Source organism: Poecilia mexicana, unplaced genomic scaffold (genome assembly GCF_051168715.1).
Source record: "Poecilia mexicana isolate PSO_F unplaced genomic scaffold, ASM5116871v1 scaffold_6, whole genome shotgun sequence".
Lineage (NCBI taxonomy): Eukaryota > Metazoa > Chordata > Actinopteri > Cyprinodontiformes > Poeciliidae > Poecilia > Poecilia mexicana.
In genome coordinates, this window is record NW_028263375.1 from 10587477 (window position 1) to 10610562 (window position 23086).

At 39.8% G+C, this 23086-nt stretch overlaps 1 protein-coding gene across 1 annotated transcript; it reads left to right on the plus strand.

Moving 5' to 3' along the window:
* Nucleotides 1-65: 65 nt before the first annotated feature.
* slc25a22a (solute carrier family 25 member 22a) lies at nucleotides 66-19764 on the plus strand. The gene is made up of 11 exons (XM_015008527.2): nucleotides 66-1131; nucleotides 8876-9062; nucleotides 9164-9289; nucleotides 9415-9470; nucleotides 9551-9641; nucleotides 10658-10712; nucleotides 13430-13490; nucleotides 13645-13789; nucleotides 13866-14020; nucleotides 14108-14183; nucleotides 14305-19764. Exons 2-11 carry the CDS (start codon nucleotides 9043-9045, stop codon nucleotides 14456-14458), a joined length of 939 nt encoding a protein of 312 aa, XP_014864013.1. The 5' UTR covers nucleotides 66-1131; nucleotides 8876-9042; the 3' UTR covers nucleotides 14459-19764.
* Nucleotides 19765-23086: the final 3322 nt, after the last annotated feature.

A 23086-nucleotide genomic window follows, 5' to 3' on the forward strand; every position in this document is an offset into this window, starting at 1 on the left:
TTGGCTATTTATTAGCTCCCTATTATTATAGTATATTATCCAAATAAAAATTTTAAGAACATTGGTCTTCTGAATAACGATTCCTGTCATGAATCTGATAGAGAATCTGTGAAGGAAGCTAAAGATTAGAGCGATAGCAAGGAGCCTTTCCAACCTCCAAGAACTTATCATCACAGATAAATCCTCAAAATTGCATTGGTAACATGTAAAAGCTTTACAGGAATGATCAATATCAATAGTGCTTTCATTATTTATTTGGCTCCAATCAATGGTCTGACGACATGCATTTATTTTTTTTCCTCCTTTTTTAACTATTCACTATTGATGAAATAATGATCACTTGAGCTTTACAACATAAATTACATAAGCCAGGTTTATTTGTACAGCAAATACATGATAAAAACATACACTCACTAATTATAATGGAATTAACATTAGATTTTGTAAAATGCCATCATCAAAATCATCGTATACCAACCTTGGGCATGTAAAGCAGTTAGCTTTACAGACTTTTTGTAAAATCCACTCAACACAGTACACACACATCAAAATTAACTATATGTTTTTGTCTTTGTTCTGTTTTTTTTTTTTTTTTTTTTAACTTTTTTCTGCTCTACAAAACTGCATTATCAGTGCATCTGTTAGAAGAGATCACTGAATAGTCCTGTGAAATCCATGCATTGTTTTGGTCTTTAATTTGGCGTGTTAGGGCCGCATTCTCAGTCTCAACCCCAATATAGCAGCTCTTGCCATTTTTATATTTTTATCCCACAAGGTCATTGTGCAGCGATGAATCGTCATGATGACGTAGGCCACCGTCCTACCATCCCCCTTACACCTTTACTGCGCTTGTAAAATGTGTATGTAATTCTACTACACGCCACTAGAGGTCTCATTCAGATTCCCTGCTATGGTTTGCAGCAGCTTCTCTCTTACCAGCCAGCAGTCTGCTCCCCTCCCTGCCTGCCTGCCTGGCTGCTTGCTTTCACTCCCACCTCCTCCACTGGACTCAAATGCTAGTAATTCCCATAGGTTAGCTGCTATTGGAGTTTCAGTCAAATACAGAGAGTGAAACCGCATTGATCTCACCCCAGAATCACCCCGGAGGCACAAGCAGCGGAAACGACTCTGGTATGTACATAACGGGGATGCTCGTTGACGTCTCCTTTGAAAAATGATGACTGCTTTCCAATGCAGGGAGTGTATATTTTGAAAACATCACCTGAAAATAACCGAAATATTTAGCTTAAATTTTTAGCTAGGTGTAAAATGAAGATAGCTGCATGAAGCAGTGGCTGGTAATGTTGGGGCTAAGATGCGCCTGACTGTGTGAGGTTGTCATTGAGTAACGGGAAGGAAATCATTTCCCGTCATGCAGTAAGCGTAGCAGTTTTAAGCTAAAGCGGATTAAATATGCATACTTAGCAGCAACGTCGGCTTTAATATTTATCTAGTGAAAAATGGCTTATTAAAGTGTCATACCGGGGCCATTACGTGCCGTAAAATCGCCGAACCATTAGACACGTCCAGGTATATTGACTTTCCGTCTGTAACACAGAAGCGGTGGGTCGGCTGTCATCTTTAAGGGTTATATAGACATTTTTAGTTCGCTTGTTATTGGATGTTATCAGCATATTCACTGTGGCATTCTTCTTTCTTATTGGTAGAACAAAAGAGGACGACACTTTCTGGTTGTAAATTAGAGTTCTTTAAGTTGTAAAGTTCTTTAAAAATATACAACGATGCATGTTTATAAATTAGTGCTTTACAAAATGAATAATGCCCTTTGAGCTATTTGATATTTTCCCAATCATAAACCTCATGGATCACCTGTCCTGCATGTCTTTTCATCCTTGAACAGATTTAGTCCATCTGTTTTCATTAACTCTTAGTTTCACCATCTCTGCTGAATAAAAGCATTTCCACAACATGAAGCTGGCACCGCCATGTTTCACATGTTCAGAGTAACCAGTTTTCTCCCACTCAAAGCGTTTTGATAGTTGGCAGAAAAATACATTTTGCTCTGAGTTGACCAAAGCACACGGCTTGTGGCAAATGGGAATTCTGATTGTTTTCTTTCCACAATTGAGGCCATGTCGGTGAATACAAATCCACCGAACTGAAACTCGAGTTACCATAGTCCTTGGCTGCTTATTTTTTATCAAAGCTGTAATTTTGAAGAGCTTACCTGGACAGCCATGACTTGGTAGGTTCAAAACTAAACTTGATTTTAACTTGTGTGGCCTTCATGATGCTGTTTCTTCTCCAACATCTGAGGCCTTCACGGAACAGCAGGGGTTTGCACTGTTGCCTTCTGGATTCAGATCCCAGCCAACCTGGGTTTTTTCTGCATGGTTTTGTTCATGTTCTACCCAAGTATGGTGGTTTCTCTCTGGATACTCCAGACTTCCTCTCTTACTGCAAAAAAAAAAAAAAAAAAAGAAGACTTAGATTAGATTAATTAATTTCTCCAAGCTGCACAGAGTGTGTGTGTGTGTGTGTGTGTGTGTGTGTGTGTGTGTGTGTGTGTGTGTGTGTGTGTGGATGGTTGTTTGCTCTGTGTGTCTCTGTGTTACCCAATTGGTGACCTGTCCGAATCCCACAACCAGCACCAGCAGCTATGTGGCTGCATAGAAGATTAATACTAATGTAAGCCACACTTTATTTGTAAAATAATTTTTCTTCTGTTCAAACATGCACTACTTTGCTTTGGTGTGGCTCATAAATCCCAGCAGACAATACATTAGAATAAAATTATTTTTAAAAAAAAGTTAAAGTGACATGCATACTTTTACAAGCCACTGCACCATCAAGGGCCATTATTCTGTAACCCAAGGCATCCACTGCAAAGGCTTCATACACATGGGAGTATTTATCAGCTGAGCAGGATGGCAGAGGAACATGCAAAAATCTAATTATTTTAAAACTGGCATGGGGAACCTTGCTTGTACATGTATGGAAAAGTTCAGACTATAAGTGTAGCCAAGCATTCCAACTGCTTGGAAATAATTGATGAGGTGAGTCATTCTTAGGTGTTAGGTGACATCCTGTGCTATCTGCTGGAACTGCTCATCATTTTAGACCAGAGCTGAAAGTAGTTTTACTGTGACTCGCCATACAAACCTTGTTTTATTTTACTAGCTTGCACGGCAAGACCAAAGGGATTTCACAGAAATGTGCTAAGAATCCCACAAGCGGGAGGCTCGCTGCAGGAGAAGGATACTTTTGTATCATCCCTGTGTGAGAGTTGTACCTTCATGTTGCAGTCTGCTGCAATCTGCAAACTGGAAGCAGTTGCTTTTTTTTCTTTTTTCCCTCCACAGAATATTTTCCCAAAGTCATTTGGATGCTTTTGGTGAAATGTGAGAATGTGAAGTTAGTCAGCAATTATTATTCTCTATTTTTTTTTCTTCTAACAGCAAGAAAACTGAGATTGAGGCAAAAGCGTGAAGATAAAGAAATCCCCAGATGGTTTACAGAAACAAAGCCTCCATGTACTACCTGTGGAGTCGGAGGAAGGACCAAACTCTTCACCTTTCATCTGCACAAAGAGCCTTTTTCTAAAACATAAAAGCCTGACTCAACCTGATATCATTGGCCCACAACAGGTGATTTCAAAAAGCACTGTTGTACTGTTTGAATGGCTGCAATATGATCTCAGAGCAGAGAATCAGTGACACAAAATGTGTTTCTATGCCCAGATCTGGCTCTAAAAACGGGTTGGGAGTGAGCTCTCATAAGTATGTACTACGTTTATAATCCTCATGTTGTAGGGAAGAGGAAATACTAATCAGATTTGAAATAGTAAATGTTATCCCTTGGTCCTGCACTGCTGTGTAAGACTAAAAATATTCAGTATCTCGTAAATATTTGCAGCACTGCAGTGAAGCATTAAGATAGGAGAACACAGATGGATGTTAGTCTGGAGGATTATTAAAAGCATTCCTTTTATAAACAACTATACGGCCAATATGGACACATTGTCATGGAGCTAAATCAGATAGTAGATTATGCATGAGTCATTTTATTACAATAGCCCTATTACATTACTTTCTGTTTATACCTCATGTCGACATATCTCAGACTCTGGATTCTTTGGCCATGGACCTGAGTAGACTGTGAAACCCTGAGTGGTTGTTATGACTGTCTTCTTATTTATTTTCTTGTACTTTACACATTATTTTATTCTGTATATATTTTCCGTTTTAGTCTGTTTTTAAATGTGGTAAATGAAAAAAAAATCCATAATGGCGTGAATCACACTTACATATTTTCTTAAAAATAACAAACGAACTAGTCGAGTCGTCCTTGCCAGCAAGAGCTGCCAAAAAAAAAAAAAAATCAGCTTTGTACGTAACTGTGTAAATATTTTGGTCCTCTTTTCCTAGCAGAATTGTTTAAATTCAGCCACTTACATTTGCAGAATATTTTCCCAAAATATGTGATTTTGGAAATTATGAGAATGTGATGTCTGTATTGGTTTTTGCCTTGGAAGTATCCCATGAATTACATTTTTGTTTGATCTCTTTCATAAGATAGTCATGAATGCTGACCTCAGCAGAGACGAATGAAGCATACGTCACTTTAGATGTTCTTTTGTGACTCCAGTCAAGTCATTGATGTGCTCTGTCGTGTAGCCAGTCCTAGGAGAGTTTACCACTGATTTGTGTGTTGTCCATTTGTAGATAGTGGCTCTAGATCGTTTGTCCTGGAGTCCCTACGTCTTACAAATGGCTCTGTAAACATTTCCAAACAAATGGAGGTCAGTGGCTTTGTTTGTCATCTGTTCTTGAATATCTTTAGATTTGAAATTGATGTGTTGCTTTTTATCTACTTCATTCAGCCTGACATGAAGTGATTTCTTAATGCTAGACATCAGTCAGAAATCAAGCCAGTTATCTTTTCATAACAATTCATATTATTGACAGTAATAGAAATATTAATAATACAGTGTAGCTCTACACAGATGGAGCTTTGCGTTAGATCTGACCTCTGTGATCTTGCAGCTCATAGCAGTATATCTGCAGAAACACACGTCTGCTGCTGGGAGCTCAGTGTGCAGTGAGTTAATGGAACCAGCTCATGTGAGACAGATGAACTGGCATCTACTGCCTGCACTGAGCTAATGAAGAGGCTGCATTTGCTTTTCATTTTCTGTGCTGTCTTCCCTAGTCACATGGGTTCTTTATGAGTGCTGATTGCAACAAGGCTTTGTCACCATAGCCACTCACTACCTTGTATCTTTAGCCAAACTTGAATGTCATTCATTCACCACGGCCTTTACACAGTCAGCACTTAAGAAGAGAGGAGCAGCACTGGAGCTTAGATTGAGAAGGTATTTGCCTCTGGCTGGTTGATTTGTGTGAAATAAATATAATTTGCATCCAGTTTGTGTTGGAAATAAATCGAAATGGAACAGTCTGCAGATTCTTAAAGCTTGATTTCAGCTCTTCATGGTGAGATACCTTAAAGCAGTAGCTCTACCAACTACATCACTTCATCTTTAAATTATCCAGGCATTGATCCTGTTTACTTTCCCCTAATGCATCTGAGTGCAGACGTGCATCTGTCCATTTACTTAGCAGCCTCTATTCGCGACTGGCAGGCTGCCATAGGTTTTCAGTGTGGCTGCAATAGTAAGGAAATCAAATATGGGAATCATCAGGCTTTTCTATTTAAAATAAGCAAATGATGCCACTTGAAATGAAATATATTTAATTTAAATCCACCTTATTATTCAGACTTAAAAACCGTGAACTTAACTGATGGCCATGAAACATACTTATATTTGGTGTGTTTAATATTAAATGTCTTTGCATGTACAAATTACTGTGTTTTAATCATTGATACTGGATGTTCTCTAACTGGCAGGAACATGTTATCATATTTACATGTCATATCTTAAAGAAAGAGTCAACAGTCTTATTGAATAACTTGTTGTGATGAACAAGGGTCACAAACTGGACTGCTATCTTTCTCAGCACCATCATTGTGTGTTAGCTCTTTAATCAGCTGCATCCAATAGCTGCTTTAGTAGGTTGGCTAAAGTTAAGTTCAAGGTTCTGCACTGGTTGCATAATCACTTATTGTGTGCTCATCAGTACTTATCAGCTCCTGTGGTGCAAACATAAAAAATGACCTTTGTTTAGAAATGTTCAAGAAGGCGAGATTTTTTTTAGGTCTCCCGTGAACTTCAAGTTCTTGTTGCCATCAGCTATTTTGTCATTAAGCAGCTGCATGGCTATTCAGCAATTTATTGATAGAAAAATTATGTTTTTGTAAAGAAAATAATGTAATTTCTATGAAATATTTTCAAAGATGCTACATCATCATATATTTATGCCTTGCTCTGTTAGTGGACGTGACTCAAAAAGCTCTATGTTTTTCCAGGAAATCACCTTTTACTTATGGAAACACACAGAAATATATCGCAATCAGAAAGGCTGATTGTGATTTATTTGTTTTATACTTTTGAGACTTTAGGGTTTTCTTGCTCTAAAATGTAACAATTCTGTTGATTTTACTTCAACGCAATGCAGGAATATGCTACGTTCGGGTATAGAGCAGTTTAGTGAGATTGTAACAGATTCCTTGGAGCCTTGGTTGATGAGTTGTTGTTTTTTTTTTTCCATGGACACTTCACAGTGGACCTAGTTGTGTCCAAATACAGAGTCTGATTGTCACGACAGGACACTGCAGCCAGGCTTTGGCTTGGGGACATGTGCAAGCGCAGATGCAGTCGTGTGGATTAAAGTCGACAAGAAATGTTGATGGCATGGTGGAAAAGGATGGAGATGTCAGCTTCACGCTGCATCTCACGAGGCGACAGGAATCTGGACTACCGCTACATTTAGTCTTTAGTGCATGGCTATTCAGCGGTCTAAAAAAATGAAGTGCTGAGTACGGAGTTAACACGTGTTTGTTCATGGGGAAGTAACTGTCAGAGAACAGAAACTAAAAGAACATGCTGTGAAAGGAAAATTTAGGCTAAATGTCACCGCTGTGAGAGAAAACAGAGCTAGATGTGCGGCAGAGACACACTCTCAGTGACCTCCTCTGAACCGTCTCTCTGCTCCTCCCTCCTCCACCCCTGGAGCAGCCAGTAAAAGCCTCCAGTCCCCCATCCACCTAAACACGCCAGATGCTGCTGCGCTCAGTGCCAGCTAAGGTTACCATGAACCTAAAACATCCACTCCTGCTGTTGAGTCTCCCAGAAAGAAGATCTGGGAGAATTTAGGACATTACACACTCACACACACACTTCACACTGCAAACCCACCAGTCAGCAAAGATCTGAGATGTAAAAGCTGCTTCTACTGAGTCGTGACTTGTGACTGAGAGAGAAATGTTGGGGGAGGGCTGGTGGGAAGGAGAGAGGAGGAGAGCAGAGGCAGGTTTTGATTGGTGTATGGAGGGGTGGAGAGAAAAAAAAGGGGAAATTGGAAGCATCTTTTCACAGTAAAGACCCTCTGCGTCAAAAAAATAGTGACACACATCTCGTTTTTTCCCCCCCGTTTTCTGTCTGCATGCTGCATCTGAGGCAGACAGATTTAGCTGTGCTTGTTTTGCTCCAGGTTCCCAGCAAAAGCGTGTTTGCATAAAGCACGAGGCTTCAAGGTCACATGATGAACAGATGCTGTGGTGGTTAGAGTTGTTTCACCGAAGCCATTATAGCTTTATGTTAGGTAAACTGTCAGAAACATTTCCTTCTGCAGCAGGACTGCTTACAGCGCTCTTAGCATCTACTTAGCATTTCAGAGAGGAAATGTGTCTTTGCAGTTAATGCAAGAAATTTGCTATATTTAGCTTTGGAGTTTTTTTTTTGTTTTTTTTTTCTTTTTACATACCTTAGCAATCGCCTCATTGTGCATGCAAATGAACGACAGTCACTGGCATCAGGCCTTGTTAGTAACAGTTCTGGTTGTTAAGATGTTTTAACTATAACAACCTTCAGGATACAGGATACAGTTCAGGCATTTTTCTCCCATTTATTTATTTCAATTTTTTTTTCTCTGAATAATTGTTTCCAGGTATCGCCCATCACTATGAAAGAACTAGCACCATGTCTGATTGTAGCCACAGTGGTAATGAAATGAAGCGAATTGATTGGTTATTTCTTCAAATATCTGTTGGGAATCTGGAGTCTTCATTTTGCAAAGCTGAGGATTTTTTTCTTACAGATTTAGAGCTTTTATAGTTCCTTTTTGAGTGAGTTTCTATGTTTAACACTTTCAGATATTGTAGTTCTGAAGCTCTTCCGTTACCTATTAGCAATGATTGGTGTCCTGTAATCTTCTCTAACCTCCACAATGATATTCTAGTCGGACCAAACCTAATCCATGTTGGTCTGTCACAGTCTTAGCTTTAAGATTGTTGAAGAACCAAAGATTAATCCTTAAGAATGCTGACAACATGACATTCTCTTATCTAGATTTTCTGTCTACTGCGCTTCGTTTACTGGGAAATAGGCTGATGATGTTCACTAAATTCAGTTTATGCTCCACTGTGGCAAACGTTTTAAAATGTATAAGCTCAAAACTCCAACGTGGATATTTAGAGTTGAATAAAACTCTCAGACGTACTTTGGGTTCCTATTTTGTGGAAAGAAAGTTGGAAAGCTGCCCTGGTGTTAAAATGTTGGAGAAATTCAGTATGTACTTAACAATTTTTGTACATTTTGTTTTTGATAGTTCTTCATTACTCCTAGTTGAATAGACTGTAGAATCACTGCCTGCTTCATGCTATTTTAGTGCTTGTTGCGAAAGAAACTCTGTTTTGAAATGTTTGTCGTCGGTTTGCTGGTCCTGTTTCCTGTTGGGATATTTCTCTATCAGAATCACTTTACTCAAGCAGCTTTTTCTCTCTTTTCTGTCAGACTTACTTGAAGCAACAACAACTGGATTAAATCGAGTGGGAAAACACCACTTTGTCTCACTAAGACAGCGGAACGCCACAGGAATTATCATCTCAAAGAAAACAAACATCTCCAGAGTGACCAGCTAACCAACGTGTTTTACTGCGACCAGCCGGGGGTTCAGATAAATGGCTGATAAACAGATCAGGTAAAGATGTCTGGGAATCATGATGTTTTAATGATTTTGTGACACTTTCTTTTTCCTTTCTTTCTTGTAACTTCTTTTCTTTGGTCTTCCGTTTCATGCAGTTTGCCTGCCAAATTGATCAATGGAGGGATTGCCGGGATTGTCGGAGTGACCTGTGTGTTTCCCATTGACCTGGCCAAGACTCGCCTGCAAAACCAGCAAAATGGATCTCGCCTTTACACCAGCATGTACTGTATAGAAGCTCTTGCCTTAAATCCCAACAGAGTTTACAGTTGTGTCATATTCAGAACTGATCTGTGTTGTCTTGCATCTTGTCCAACAGCACATGACCCCTGTTGTTGTTTTCTTTCAGGTCAGACTGCCTTATTAAGACCATTCGATCAGAGGGGTATTTCGGGATGTACAGAGGTATGTCGAACACTTTTACTTTAAACTCTGGAACACACAGTTTTTTTCTTCATGGCTTTCTGTCGTTTTTATCCTCCTAGGAGCTGCGGTGAACCTAACGCTAGTTACACCAGAGAAGGCTATCAAATTGGCTGCTAATGACTTCTTCAGGCATCACCTCTCCAAGGATGGGTGAGGCATCAAAGTGCTGAGAGCCTGACTTACGTTCACCTTCTCCTCTAATTCACTCTGAAGATTACTGCCGTGTTTACTAACATATCTATAGCCGAACATATTAGCTGCCTGCACTTCCACCCCAAGGCTCCAGTTAATCCTTCACCTTTTTGTCCTCTTCTCGAATACTCAGAGGATTTTAAGATGCTGCGAACTGTGTGGCTTATAATGTGTCTTGTTAAAGACACATTATAAATAAATGTCCATGTAATTCTATGTAATTTCCCAATGTAAGGCAGCATATAATTGTTAAACTTTTCTGAATCACAAACTTTGGGGTTTTCATTTTTTTTTAACCGTAACGCTCAAAATTACAAGAAATAAAGACTTGAAATACTCTGTGTGTGATAAAACGATGTAGTTTATACATTTCACTTTCTGAAATTAACTTTTTCATGATATTCTAATTTTTGTATAACGTTCATTCCCCTTTACATTTCTGCATTTCTTTGTGTGGCTTGTCACATAAGAACCCAATAAAATACATTGAACATTGTATTTGTAAGGTGTAGAAAGTAAATAACCCAAAAGTAGTTCAAAGAGTATTAATACTTTTGCAAGGCACTAACAGTAAAGTCACTTATATGTGAGCTCGCAACACTCTTAACAGAAATCTGGTCAACAGGTAACAAATAATGGTTTCATATCTCAAACATTAGCAACCATTACCTACCTGGTTTTACTGAAAACAAGAAACCATTGTCCGCCCCTAAAAGCTGCATGCGCCGATAAACCCGAAGCTTTCTAGGACATCTATCTCAATCTCCATGGAAACAAACATGCAGGCTGATGAATGATTGACTTGTCTGGTCCCAGTTGCTCTCCTTGTGAATTATTAATCTGTTCCTGTTCCTGACATGTTGATACAGAAGACAAAGATTAGCATCACAAGAACAAGCAGTACCTTCTTCTGCTTTCAAGGATGTTAAGAAGTAAAGTTGAAGTTTGCATTTTATCTTTCTTTTCCTCCTCAGGAAGCTCACTCTGGTCAAAGAGATGCTGGCTGGGTGCGGAGCGGGTACATGCCAGGTAAATGAGGACAAGGCTGGTGTAGCTTCAGTTGCACCCTCGTTTCCTCCATCTGAAACTCCTGAGTTTAGCACACTCAGGTTGACTCGGGCTGCTGCCTCATTTGTCTCTGTCCCTGCAGCTGCAATCAGCCACAACCACATTAATGCGGGACATGTTAGTCAAAGAAACACGCTTGGAGTGTGTAGATGGTGTGATCTGGGTCTGATAGTGAACTGCAATGCTCTGTTCTGTTCTAATGAGCGATCTGCAGTCACTGTAAGGCTAGCAGGCAGGAAGATACACGGCCAGCTGTGTAGATGTGTGTGATCAGATAGGAGACATTTGTGAGAGTGCTTAGCCATGTGCGCTGAGTGAGTGAGTCCGAAGGAAATGCTTCTCGTCAATGAGGGCAAAGGCTTCAAGCCTTAGCACTCTGATTAGATTAAGTGCAGCAGATCTTGGATTACGATTGTGGCTGAGAACGTGGTCGTCTCACCCTTAATCTAGTTAACTAGTTACTATGGTGTAGCTACAGGGAAGGCCGAGGCTTGACATTGAGCCAATTGGTGCCAGTAGATTTACTCCAGACACACACACTCCTCCAGTCTCACTCAGTACTTATCTAAACAGAGTTGAGTGAAAAAGTCTTCAGACCACATTTGTCATGTTGCAACTGTCAAATTTGATCTTTTTAATTGGAATTTTATTTAAAAAACTAACACTAAGTGGTGCATAGTTGAAAACTGGAAGGAAAATAGGAAAGGTTTTTCAAAAAGCTTCACAAATAAAAGTATAATGCAAAGGTTTTATTACTCTTCACGGACCAGATGGATGAGGCCATGACTGGATCAGTGATCAGGGGTAATGGTGTGGGTGGGGTGACACAGTTAAATATTATATTTATATATATTTGTCAATGATTCTTTTTTTATAGTAAGAAATGTTTATGGAAAAGTTTTAACTTGTTTGTTTATAATTCTCACTAAAACAGATAAAAATAGGAGAAAAAAATGTATGTTTTTATTTAGATGTGCAATGACTCTGTCTAGCTGCCCAATAATTTTGCACAAATAAATATTCACCTAAGAAAGCCAAAACCTCACTTTTAGTTGCTTAAAGATTTATGTTTGAGGTTTATTAAAATTCTGGATTAACAGAGCACTGCAGTTGGTGATTAATAAAAATAATCCTTTAATACCTGCTTTAAACTTTTTCATAACTCTAACTCTGACCTATCTGCTGTGTGCCTTGGTCTTCACGCTACTGTTTAACACTATTATACTCTAGCAAGCCTTTAAAACTTTCACAAAACAGCTGTATTTATACTAAGGTTAAACTAACTCATTAAGGTGGACTGGAATAAAGTGGAATAAAACTAATAAATCTGTCTTCAGATATTTCTTGGTCCGATCTTCACCTTGGTCAGTGGTGGTCGGGTTTCAGCCCACTTGACCATGGCCATGTCTCTAAGCTCTAAACATCTTCTACTTCTAGCTACTAGAGGCAGGTTATAGTCATGGAAAAGGACAGTGCTGAAAGATAATGGCTTCCTTGAAGCTTAACACTTTATTCTTCTTTTCTTTGTCAACATGTTTCTTGCGACCCTTTTGACTCTTTGCAACTAAACGTCTGATAGTTCTGTGATCACGCCCCGATATCTTATAAATTTCAAGAGTCTTCACTGCTCTGACAGACTTTTGGTGATGTTTGACTTTTCAGAGTTGGTTAAATCTCCTTTTTTGGCCCATTTTGCCTAAAGAAAGAAGCTGCTTAATAATTATGCACACCTTGATATAAAATGTTAGGCGACACAATCCTTCATTACACAGATGCACATCACCTGTTATGGTTAAATGCATTAGGCATTCAAGTTCATCCAGCTTGGAGCTACAAAATATGACATGGTGAAAATACTCAATTACACCTGCAAGACATGGCCGTCCGCCTAGACTGTGAAGTTCACACATCTGGCCTTAAGAAGAAGTATAGTGCTGAAACAAACCCAAAACAATTCTTATAAAAATGCTCTGGTCAGATGAGACCATAATTTTGTGTTGCATGTTTGAAAACCAACTCCGCTCATCAGCCTCAACACACCATCATGTTCTTGACATACGGTGATGTTGGCATCTTGTCCTGGGAATCTTTTCCATTAGCAGACGCTGGGAAACCAGTTTAATGATGTTGGGAAGACGAATGAAACCAAGCACAGAGAAAAGAAGAATACCTGCCACAGCCTACAAGAAACTTAATAATGGGTTGGAGGTTCACCTGCCAACAGGACGACAACCCTAAACACACAGACCCAGCAACAAGGCTGTGGTCAAAGTCTAAATCTAAATCCAACTGAAAATCTGATGCCCTCCATCTATTCAGGCTAAAATTGAGCTAACTTGGCAACAAGAAGATGGAAAATGGCAGTTTAGATGTGCAGAACTGGTAGAGACATACTCCCAAGACTTGCAGCTGCAACTCAGGTATTGACTCAGGCGGCCTTAATACAAACCGATGCCAGATGTAAAAACCATATTACCTGTTCAGTTAATGATTATAAGCTGATTTGTTGTGGTCTATTAGGTAAAACTTCAATAAAATAATTTGAGGGATGTGACACTGACTTGACAAAATGTGGAAAAGTTCAAGTAGCACTCTAAATGTCTACTTTTTGAGAGACAACGCTCGCGCTGCATGCGTGGATGCTTTGTTTGACAAGTTTTATTTCTGTTTCTTCACAGGTTATTGTAACAACTCCTATGGAGATGTTGAAAATCCAGCTGCAGGACGCAGGGAGGCTCGGTAAGAGGAAATGGGACATTCTTTTCAATACCACAGCTTTAAATGTCATTAGGAAAGAGTGCCCTCGTGTGGTGTTGTTAGAGAATACACATACACGTTTCGCTTTGGATAGCGTTAGGAGCTTGAGATGTACTTTGTTTCTCATGGGCTTTAGCTGCTCAGAGGAAGCTCATGCCAGAGACGGTGGCAGCAGGAACTGTGGAGACAAAGTCCCCGACAGCCATGCAGATCACCAGACAACTACTGAGGGAAAAGGGTATTGCTGGACTCTATAAGGGCCTCGGTGCCACACTGCTCAGGTAAATTAGTTACAGTTTCTCCAACAAATCCATTTTCCATGTCCAGGCCTGACTCGTCTTTTTGTTGCGCATGCAGGGACGTTCCTTTCTCCGTCATCTACTTCCCCCTTTTTGCTAATCTGAATAACCTGGGGAAGAAAGACGCGGAGGGCCCCGCTCCTTTCTATGTGTCGTTCATATCAGGCTGCGTTGCAGGAAGCACAGCGGCTGTTGCAGTCAACCCCGTTGATGGTGAGCTGCCGTGTTTTGATGCATTTTCAGCAGCGTGCACGCCGATACTTGACGTTCACAGTCTACCCTGGGCTTGCTGAATTGCAGTGATAAAGACTAGACTTCAGTCCCTGACTCGAGGAAGCACAGAAGACACGTACTCTGGAGTGATCGACTGTATCAGGTGACCTCATTATGTCTGTACAGCTTAAGCAAGTGTGAAGTCTTCATTATTATCTCTGCGGGCAGATTATTAATGCTGCTCCTTTTGTTCTGGTGTAAGTAATGACTTATGTCTTCTCCAGGAAAATCATGCGCAACGAGGGTCCGTCAGCCTTCCTGAAGGGAGCCTACTGTCGCGCCCTGGTCATCGCGCCTCTGTTCGGCATCGCCCAGGTCGTCTACTTCCTGGGCGTGGGCGAATACATCCTCAGCTTCTTGCCTAAGAAAAACAACTAAGACGCACCTCTGTTCCGCCTTCCCTCCCGCGATGCGTTACATCAGCTCCTTGAGGATTCGTCTGATTATTAGAGGTTTTTTTTTTTTTTTCTTTTGGATCTCATTTATTTTTGTTTTTAAATTGTTGTGCTGAATGTTCAAAAAGTTCAGAAAGGGAGCCTTTGTTTTGCCAAGATGCCTGTGGCAGCGCACAAGTTTCCAGTTGGCAAGCTACGCCACAGCAGCTTTCTGGAAATCATGCTACGAACAGAGGTCTGTAATTAAATGATTTTATTCTACTTTTAAATATGATTGTCAATCTTAGCAAATTAGATGTACTGCCCTTGGCTGTAGCAGCTCTTGCAAGCCATTCAGTTAATGCCCTTCGGAGGCTTCATTACCCTCTTAATATCAGAACATCCCGTTGCATTCGATGTGAAATCCCCGTTTTTCCACTGCCCTAAATTGAGCAATAAAGTCAAAATCTTCTGTTAGAAATATATAAAAAATCTGGAGTAGGCATGGGCCAGTATGAAATTTTTATGGTAAGACAACTTTGTGTACAATTACCATGTAATTACTGGTTTAGACATAAATTCTGAAACAGTTCATACAATTCTTTTAATTTGAAGCAGACAAGTATTGGTACTCCTGCTAAAATGATACTACAATGAGTTATGATATTGTTAAATAGCAAATATTTTATGATTAAAAATGTTAATCTTTTATTGATAATTAGACACAAGCAAATATGCAAGGATTTAGCTTTATGTAGAACATTATGTAGAACATGAATTATACTTTTGTGGTTTTGTTGTTTAGAGAGAAAACGATAGGGATCTGATAATGTTATTGGTTAATTAGCTATCCTGCAACTGGCTGCTGAACAGACATACCAAAGTGTGACAACAAGTCAAAATCATTTGGCTTTCACGAACAGCAAATTTTGTTCTTCCTTGAACACAAGGGCAAAAGGTAGCGGCCTTTTTCAGCCAGCTGACCAACAGCGTGCAGAAATAGTTTGGGGAGGGAAAATGTGTTGTTGTTTCCATGGCTCCTCATTAGAAAGACTTTAAGTTGAAATCACTGTATAATGTAAATCTTCAGTGAGTTTTAAGCTGTAACCTTTTAAAAACCATGCTAATACATTGATTTCAGTAACCAGCCCATGCCTAATCTGGAGCTTTAATGGATTTCTTAAAAAAAAAAGAAAAAGAAAATGACAAACAGACTTTATGTAATGAGAGAATACTAAACAGTGGGAGTCTGGTTCATGCCAAGTCCCAGGGCAGTGTGTTGATGTGATACCGGCTCACTCCCTGTGATCTTTCCAGGGAATCCACTTCCCTTCCCCTGTACAGTAAGTGGCTGTAATGAACTCAGCGGTTCGGCTCAGAGCAGGCTTTGACTGCCTTGGCTTTTTAAGGAGATCAGGTTCCACCTGATATTCAGCTTAGCCACAGTGGTTCTACTGTTTGGCCTCCCAGAACAATGTCTGTTTTTTTGTTCTCACACCATGCAACTTCTGATTATTGTGAACTGCCACAAACTATGTGTTTCTGAAGTTTAAATTCGAAACAAAATCACAGCTGAGTGATCATCGAGGGGATTGCTTTTGAGCTTTAAGACCCCTGTGTGCTGAAATGTTCTGCAATCTGCGATTTACTGTGGGTTTCTAGATGGTCACACATCATGCTGTGAAACCTGTAGATGCAGACTTACTGTTTTTTTTTTTTTTGTTGTTTACACAAGAGTTTGCTCTTCATTTTCCGGCTTTGTCCAAACTTGCATTCAGTGGCAGGACCCAAAGAGCTAATGAAAAACCTTTTCATTCATCTGAAAAGTCAGACCAGTGCGCGCTCAGTGTTGTGCGATTTGTACCAAACATTTCTGCTCGTTTGCTTTAGAGGTTTTGTTTGCTTTAAGCCGCCGGGCGTAAAAAAAAAGAACAGCCCTGTCGTATCTTGTTTATGCATCACAACACTGAGGCGCCCCGCCATTGGTGTAACTAGTCGGAGATCAAGGTGACTTTGATGTGTGTTATCCAATCACATTCCTTCCTTGCTCCCACTGGTCAAGCAGCTCTTCAATTGTTCTGTTGCACTTCTGATGCAACTTTTTCAGTGTGATATCATTTGTGGGAGTGAGCTTTATTTATAGATATTCCCTCCTAGAAGCAGTATAGTGTTATATATTTGTATGTGTTTTTTTTTTTAGTGTTATATTGTCTACTTTGTTATCTATATTGTACATATTCAGATGAAATGAACTCTGTCTTAGAATTTATTGTTTTTGTACGTTATGGCTTATTTGCACACCTACCTCTCCACCTTCCCCATTCAATTCATATTGTGGTGATTTTATGTTAGAATGACAAGTCAAATGATGGAACATCAATGAGTTTTTTTTTTATTATTACTGTGCGCCAAGGAGAACACTAGCTGATCTTCAGAAGGATTTTTTTTTTTTTTGGAGGTGCCATTTTCCCCGGACTATGAGTTAAATCTGTGGGTTCAGCCACTTGTTTGAACATAGGACCAAATGAAGAATCTTACTGCTGAAGTTTAGCTTCCAGTGAATGACACAACGATAAATAAATGCACACTGAGAAAGACGAGCTCTGAGGAAGGCGTTATGTTAACACGTGCGTCTAAATGGTGCTTCTTCTACGAGGCTGCTGCACTACGACAGAGGCTGCACTAAAAACCGAGGCGGTGCCGCCCGAGTCAAGCGCGGGCTAAACTCGGCCTCTCTCCACGTCTTACTGTAACCGAAAGCCATAAATGAGGGAGGAGGCCGCTAGACATCGAGTGGCACCTTTCAACAGTGGAAGCAGACAATAAGTCTGAGGGAGGTGAAAAAGGAAAAAAGACTCATTTAAACTTGGCTTTATTATTATTATTAATATTATTTTCTTTGACATTCCGACTTGATTTTACATGCATTTCTGTTCAGAAGTTTACATGCAGTTATGGGCGTAGATTTCATTTAGCTTTTCTTCTTCCAGGTTGGAGAGATGATACTTTGTACAACTATGGTTTTTAAGAACAAGAATTGGGTGCTTAGTACATATTTTTAACGTGGGTCTAAATCCACACAGGGTCAAAACTACACACTGTATTGGTTAAATGCTCCAGGAGCACAAGCAGCAAAGCAGACCCTCAGCGTGATGCTGCCTTGGAGCTGTCAGGGATGTCACGTTGACTCCTCTCAGCATTCTTAGTGTTGTGATAAAACTAACAATAAGCTTCTGGGATATCAACTCTGCTGAAGCTACGAGAGTGATTCTTTAATGTGGGAACTTAACAAGCCAATACCAACACTGATCAGATATCTAGAATTATGCCTGAAGCTTGTTGAAGGTCTTGGAAAACTTCTAAGTGACTCAAGACATTTTGCCAAATACAAATAATGAGACAGAGAGAAAATCCACAACGTTTTCAAAACTGTAAAACTAGTTTCGGGATCTATCATCGTTCCAACCTGGAAGAGAGAAGAGCTGAGATGCGTCATTAAAAAGCCCAACGTCAAACATTTCTGCTCTAAGTAAGTGAATGTAAAGTTCTGTCCGGAACCTGTATGCTGTGATTATGGTGAGACGGTCTGTTGTAGTGTTGTTGGTATTACTGCTCGATTTACTTCCAAACCTCATCCCTCCTCCTTCTCCCTCTTTAGATTGTTTTCATCGGTTTTCAGCTGAATCTCAAAGTTCTTCTTGCTTTGTTTTTGTTTTGTTTTTCATCCAGCTGTGAATTGTTTCACCGACCTTGTGCATTCGGTTGTGTGTGTGCGCGTGTGTGTCTGATAGTGTAGTGCTGTAGTTGAAGTGTAGTTGTTGGCGTGCTACGGTTTCTCTTTTTTTCTCTCTCTGTTTACTCCGTCTGTGTGTGTTTTTTTTTGTCACAATCCTCTGCCAGTATGCAGGTCGTGTGCAGAGAAACTTCTAAAAACACCAAATGTACTATTCGGAGTGTGTACAATCAGAGAAAGCACAAGGGATTTTTAGGCATAAAGGCATAAGAATAGCACATGTTTCCCTCTAAACTGATTTGTTTCTTTGAATCTGTTGCTATAAATTCCAATATAAAAGAAACATATTTATCTGCAGTGCTAGTCAGAACTTTGCGTGCACTCACCAAACCATTACATGTAATTATTTGAGTTGATGTTTTGCTATAATTGGGTGCACAAGTTTGAATTCAATCTGATTAGGTGACATTTTCAAGCCTTTATTTCTGCTAATTATGATGATTAATAAAAGAATGTCCTTTAATTTTTATACACGATTAGAACATTACGTCGGACTACCTGGGCTTAATGAAAATATGCTTTCATAGGCTCTTATAACCTGATATCAGAACGGTGTGTTCCAATTCATTGAATATTTTCTTTTTATAAATAATGGTCAATTATGTTTGTTTGTGTGTTTCAATTTTAACCATTTTTTTTTACCCTGTGTGGGCTAGAAAAAAATCTGTGATAAGTTCAAACTTGCAACCCCATGTCTGTTTTTAAAATAATTTAAAGCTGTATAATTATTCCTCCATGTGTGAAGATTAGCTTCAATTAATCAGAATTTGTACCCAAATTATTCGGAGTGTGCGCAAACATCTGATCAGCACTGTGTATTTATCTATGTCTGTAAACCTAGAGGGCTGAGACAGAGACCCACATGATAGTGTCCACTATGTTAGCTATAAGCAGTAAGCCACAAGATGTATATCGCCTACATATTCTATATGAATCAGATATAAGAATGTAACTTAGATATTATGAGATGTATTGTAATTATTGTGAAGAGTTTATAACATTTTAATCTAAAGATTTGTGCTTTTACACTTTCACTGAAAAATTCATGAGCCAGCTTACTGTTATGCAATAAGTAGCCACACACACACACACACACACACACACACACACACACACACACACACACACACACACACACACACACAAACACACTTGCGCGTTAAGAGAGGAGGCACTGAATACAACCAAGTAATCACAGCACCACACACATATGCACACACACAGAGTATTATTATTGCAACCATGAAGCTCAGAGGCCGTTCGGACTCTGGGCTCACCTCGCAGCCCCTTGTTCTCTTCCTCCGAGAGGAACTGTGCAATAAAGCACTTTAAAAAACGAGGACCCTCCCGCCTTCGATCTGCTAAGCCTCTCTATCACAGAGGCCGTTTGCGAGGTAGTGTGGTGAAAGGCACAGTTGTCTGTTAACATTTGTCTGCAACGCAATGGAAAAGAAAAAATATATATATATTGTGTTCTGTGTCACAATTTACTGTTCAATAAACTGACTGTCCTTAAATTGCCTGTCGTAGTTGTCTGTCCTGAAGGTTGCGAGCCTTCCACTCATCACTGTATCTGCTTTCAAGGTCCAGCAGTTATTTGACAGAATACAAAAGAACTGACAGAGTGTGTTTGTCTGTAATAGTGCTGTGGACACAGGAAGGGGAATGCTTTTGAAGAGACCAAGGACGACTGTGTGACTCCTCGAGGGCATCTGCAGTTGCAGCCTCGTAGCCACCAGGTGGCACTGTGGGACCACGGATGCAGTTTCTGGGAAGAGAGTGAGCGTCACCATCAGGCACCACAGGTGTCTGTTCATTTTTAGGCGGTGTGACCTGTAAATCACACCTTCCAGCCGCTTTCTCCTATTTCCCCCCCCCTAAAATATGCAAACGTCTGCACACTGGAGGCTTAAACACAAATGCCCTTCTTACCTGAGCTCCTTGTGCTTTCGCTTGATTAATTAAGCCTGTCTAAAAACTTAAAATATGCACAAAAATTTGCTTTCCACCTCATGTTTGGTTTTTGACTTAACAGATCTCATAAGAGGGGGTGCTCATTCATTTTTAATCCTGTTTTATTTATTTATTTATTTATCCAGCATTGGTTCGTGGTGTTAGCTTGCAGAGTGCTATTTTGCACATCCCTGCAGCATTATTACATCATAGTACTTTCATGTAACCCTGCACGCACGCACACGCACGCACCCACCCTGCAGTCTCTCTCTGCGTTTCTGTCTTCCTCATTTCGGTTAGAGTCAGATTTCATATTGAGAGACACCTTTCGTCAGACCATCTACTCCAGTGTTTACTCGCTCACACTCAAACTCACTCACCAGAGAGAGAAAGAGAGATTAGAGGAAGGCTCAACGAGACTTTGAAATCTGGAAATGAGCAGCAAGCCACTGTTCCTGTGCACACTCAAAATCCTTTTCATGTGTCATGACTTAAGCTTCCACCGTGAACTATTATTAGCCCTTTCTTGCTCTCGGTGGCAAGTGGAGGAGGAAGGGAGAGGCAGTTAAGTTGAGCTGAGTGATGGAGGAGAAGCAGGAAGCAAGAGGTGGAGAAGCAGCAGAGGGACTGGAGGAAGTGAGGGGATGGTGCTGATGTGTATATAGGTCACTAAATCAATGGGAATCAGATTTTTGAAGGTGGTATTTATAGATACCAGTGGAGACAGATGCATCAGTGACAGGCACAATGTTGCTGGCAGCGAGGGGCTGGGCGGGAGGGGAGGATCTGGGAACCGAGTGCGGTCAAATTAGTCTGCTGAGAATTCTGCCCGACCAGCGGGGAAAGATGCTCAGCGGAGTGCAAATAGCACGGAGAGCTCAGTGCACGGCAGAGTATGATCAAATGAAAATCACTACAGGATGCTCGGGGTAAATGACTTTTTCGGCTCTATTGATAAAATGCAGGGAAACTGTTAAAAGCATTTCCATCAACGGCGCTGATTTACTCATATCCTATTGAGTTTTTAATCTGCGATATCACAGGAGCCACATTATTGAATGGGATATCGGCCCTCTGTTTCGTGAGCTTCACAGGGAAAAATGTGCAGATTTATGTCAAAGTGTCAGAAGTCGTTTTGGGATCTCTACTGAGTTTAATGTTATAGATTTATTACACAACATCTGTTTTAACAAGTGGCAAAAGTAGTGAGACATCCTTTTTGCTGAGGTTTTTAATAACTGTCATGCCTCATCCCATTTATTCTCCAATTCTCCATGTCTCTCGCTCTCTCCACCAAGAAGTTCCATTACAAATTGGTAATTTGCTCAGAGAACATGAAGGGAAAAAAATAATTAAAGAAATTGTTTTAAATTGCTTCCTATAACTGGCTTTTTCTGGGACTGTGTCAAGGTCAGGGGCAAATCAGTCCTCCTCCACTTCCAGAAGTCTGCCTGAGCGTGATGTAAGACCGCCTGGATACCGAGGGCTTAAATAATCTGCATCTCATTCTTGTAGCGTATTCTTGGTGGAGGTGAAAAGCAACTATTTCCCTTTGCACCAAAAAGTGATGGTTACTTCCTTTCTGGGAGTTCCTGATCTGTCCACCTCCATGCACCTGTGTTTCTGCATGCAGGACAGTGTTGTGCATGCAGGAACACAGTAGATGTGAATATATACAGAAGATAAGACAAGATAAGGGATCATAACAAAATTATTTGTTTCTCTGATTTAACTATTTGCAGACATGTGTTTAAGTAAACTCCTTTTTCCAGAAACTAGTGACAAGACAAATGACAAGAAAAAGATATGGAGTTTTCAGACAGACAAATCTAGTTCATATTCATTTTTTTAAGCTAACTTATTAAATATTTTAACTCTAATAGTTAAAAATTTATATCTGGTGGAATAACCGGGATTTTTAATCACATGTTTCTTGTGTGGTGGCAAGCACCAGATTGGTTGCTCATTTTAACATTTTGTACCTACGTGTTGCTATTTCTCTCACTCCTACTGCTGTTTCATACCTACACACTTAAAACACTGAATATCAATTTATTCTTCTAGGTGTTTCAGTACTTTAATTAATTATTGTGCACAATATTAATAAAAGTTACACAACACTTTTAATTCACTACATATTCTCTGAAAACATTTTGTTACATTTCCATTTAATTTCATTGTAGTGTTTGGTCCCATATAATGTTCTGAAATTTGACGTATTTAGATCCCCGTCAAAACCAAACAAACTCTAATCAACCTCCTGCTGGTAGATGTTTACTGGCAGATGTTTCCTTACAGTAGACTATGGGTAAATTATATAAAACTACGACTATTTATCAATGTGGCTCTCCACCAGTCTTCCATCTTGCTGTTGGGTGACATTTTATCCCTTATTTCTGAAAAAAAAAAAAATGTAGTGGTCTCTTACTTTTTTGCAGGGCTGCAGACAAAAAGCAGGTGGAAGTGCGTAACAGGTCTCAACATGAAGCGAAAACGCAAGACCTCCCGAGGGGTTCTCTAACTGAACCATTAGAATGACTCAGGTTTTGCTGTTGCAACAATAACCAAACGATATCATAGTGGAAAAACTCCATCCATGTTTTTAAATGGATGTTTTCACTTTACGACTACTTACATTTTTACTGAGCCACTAATGTAAAGTATTTATTAGTTTTAAAATGTGTATTTAGTCTGCAGTTTTTTTTTAGAAACATGTTAAAACATTTAGATTTTTACAAACACATTATTGTTCAAAGATGTAATATTTACATTACATGCTAGTTTCTTTATCTCTCCATCCTCTTTTGTTAACCACTTGAGTCTTGCAGGGTCACATGGGGGCTGTTGTCTTCCTCATGCGGTCAGTGGAGGAGAGGTCGCCAGTCT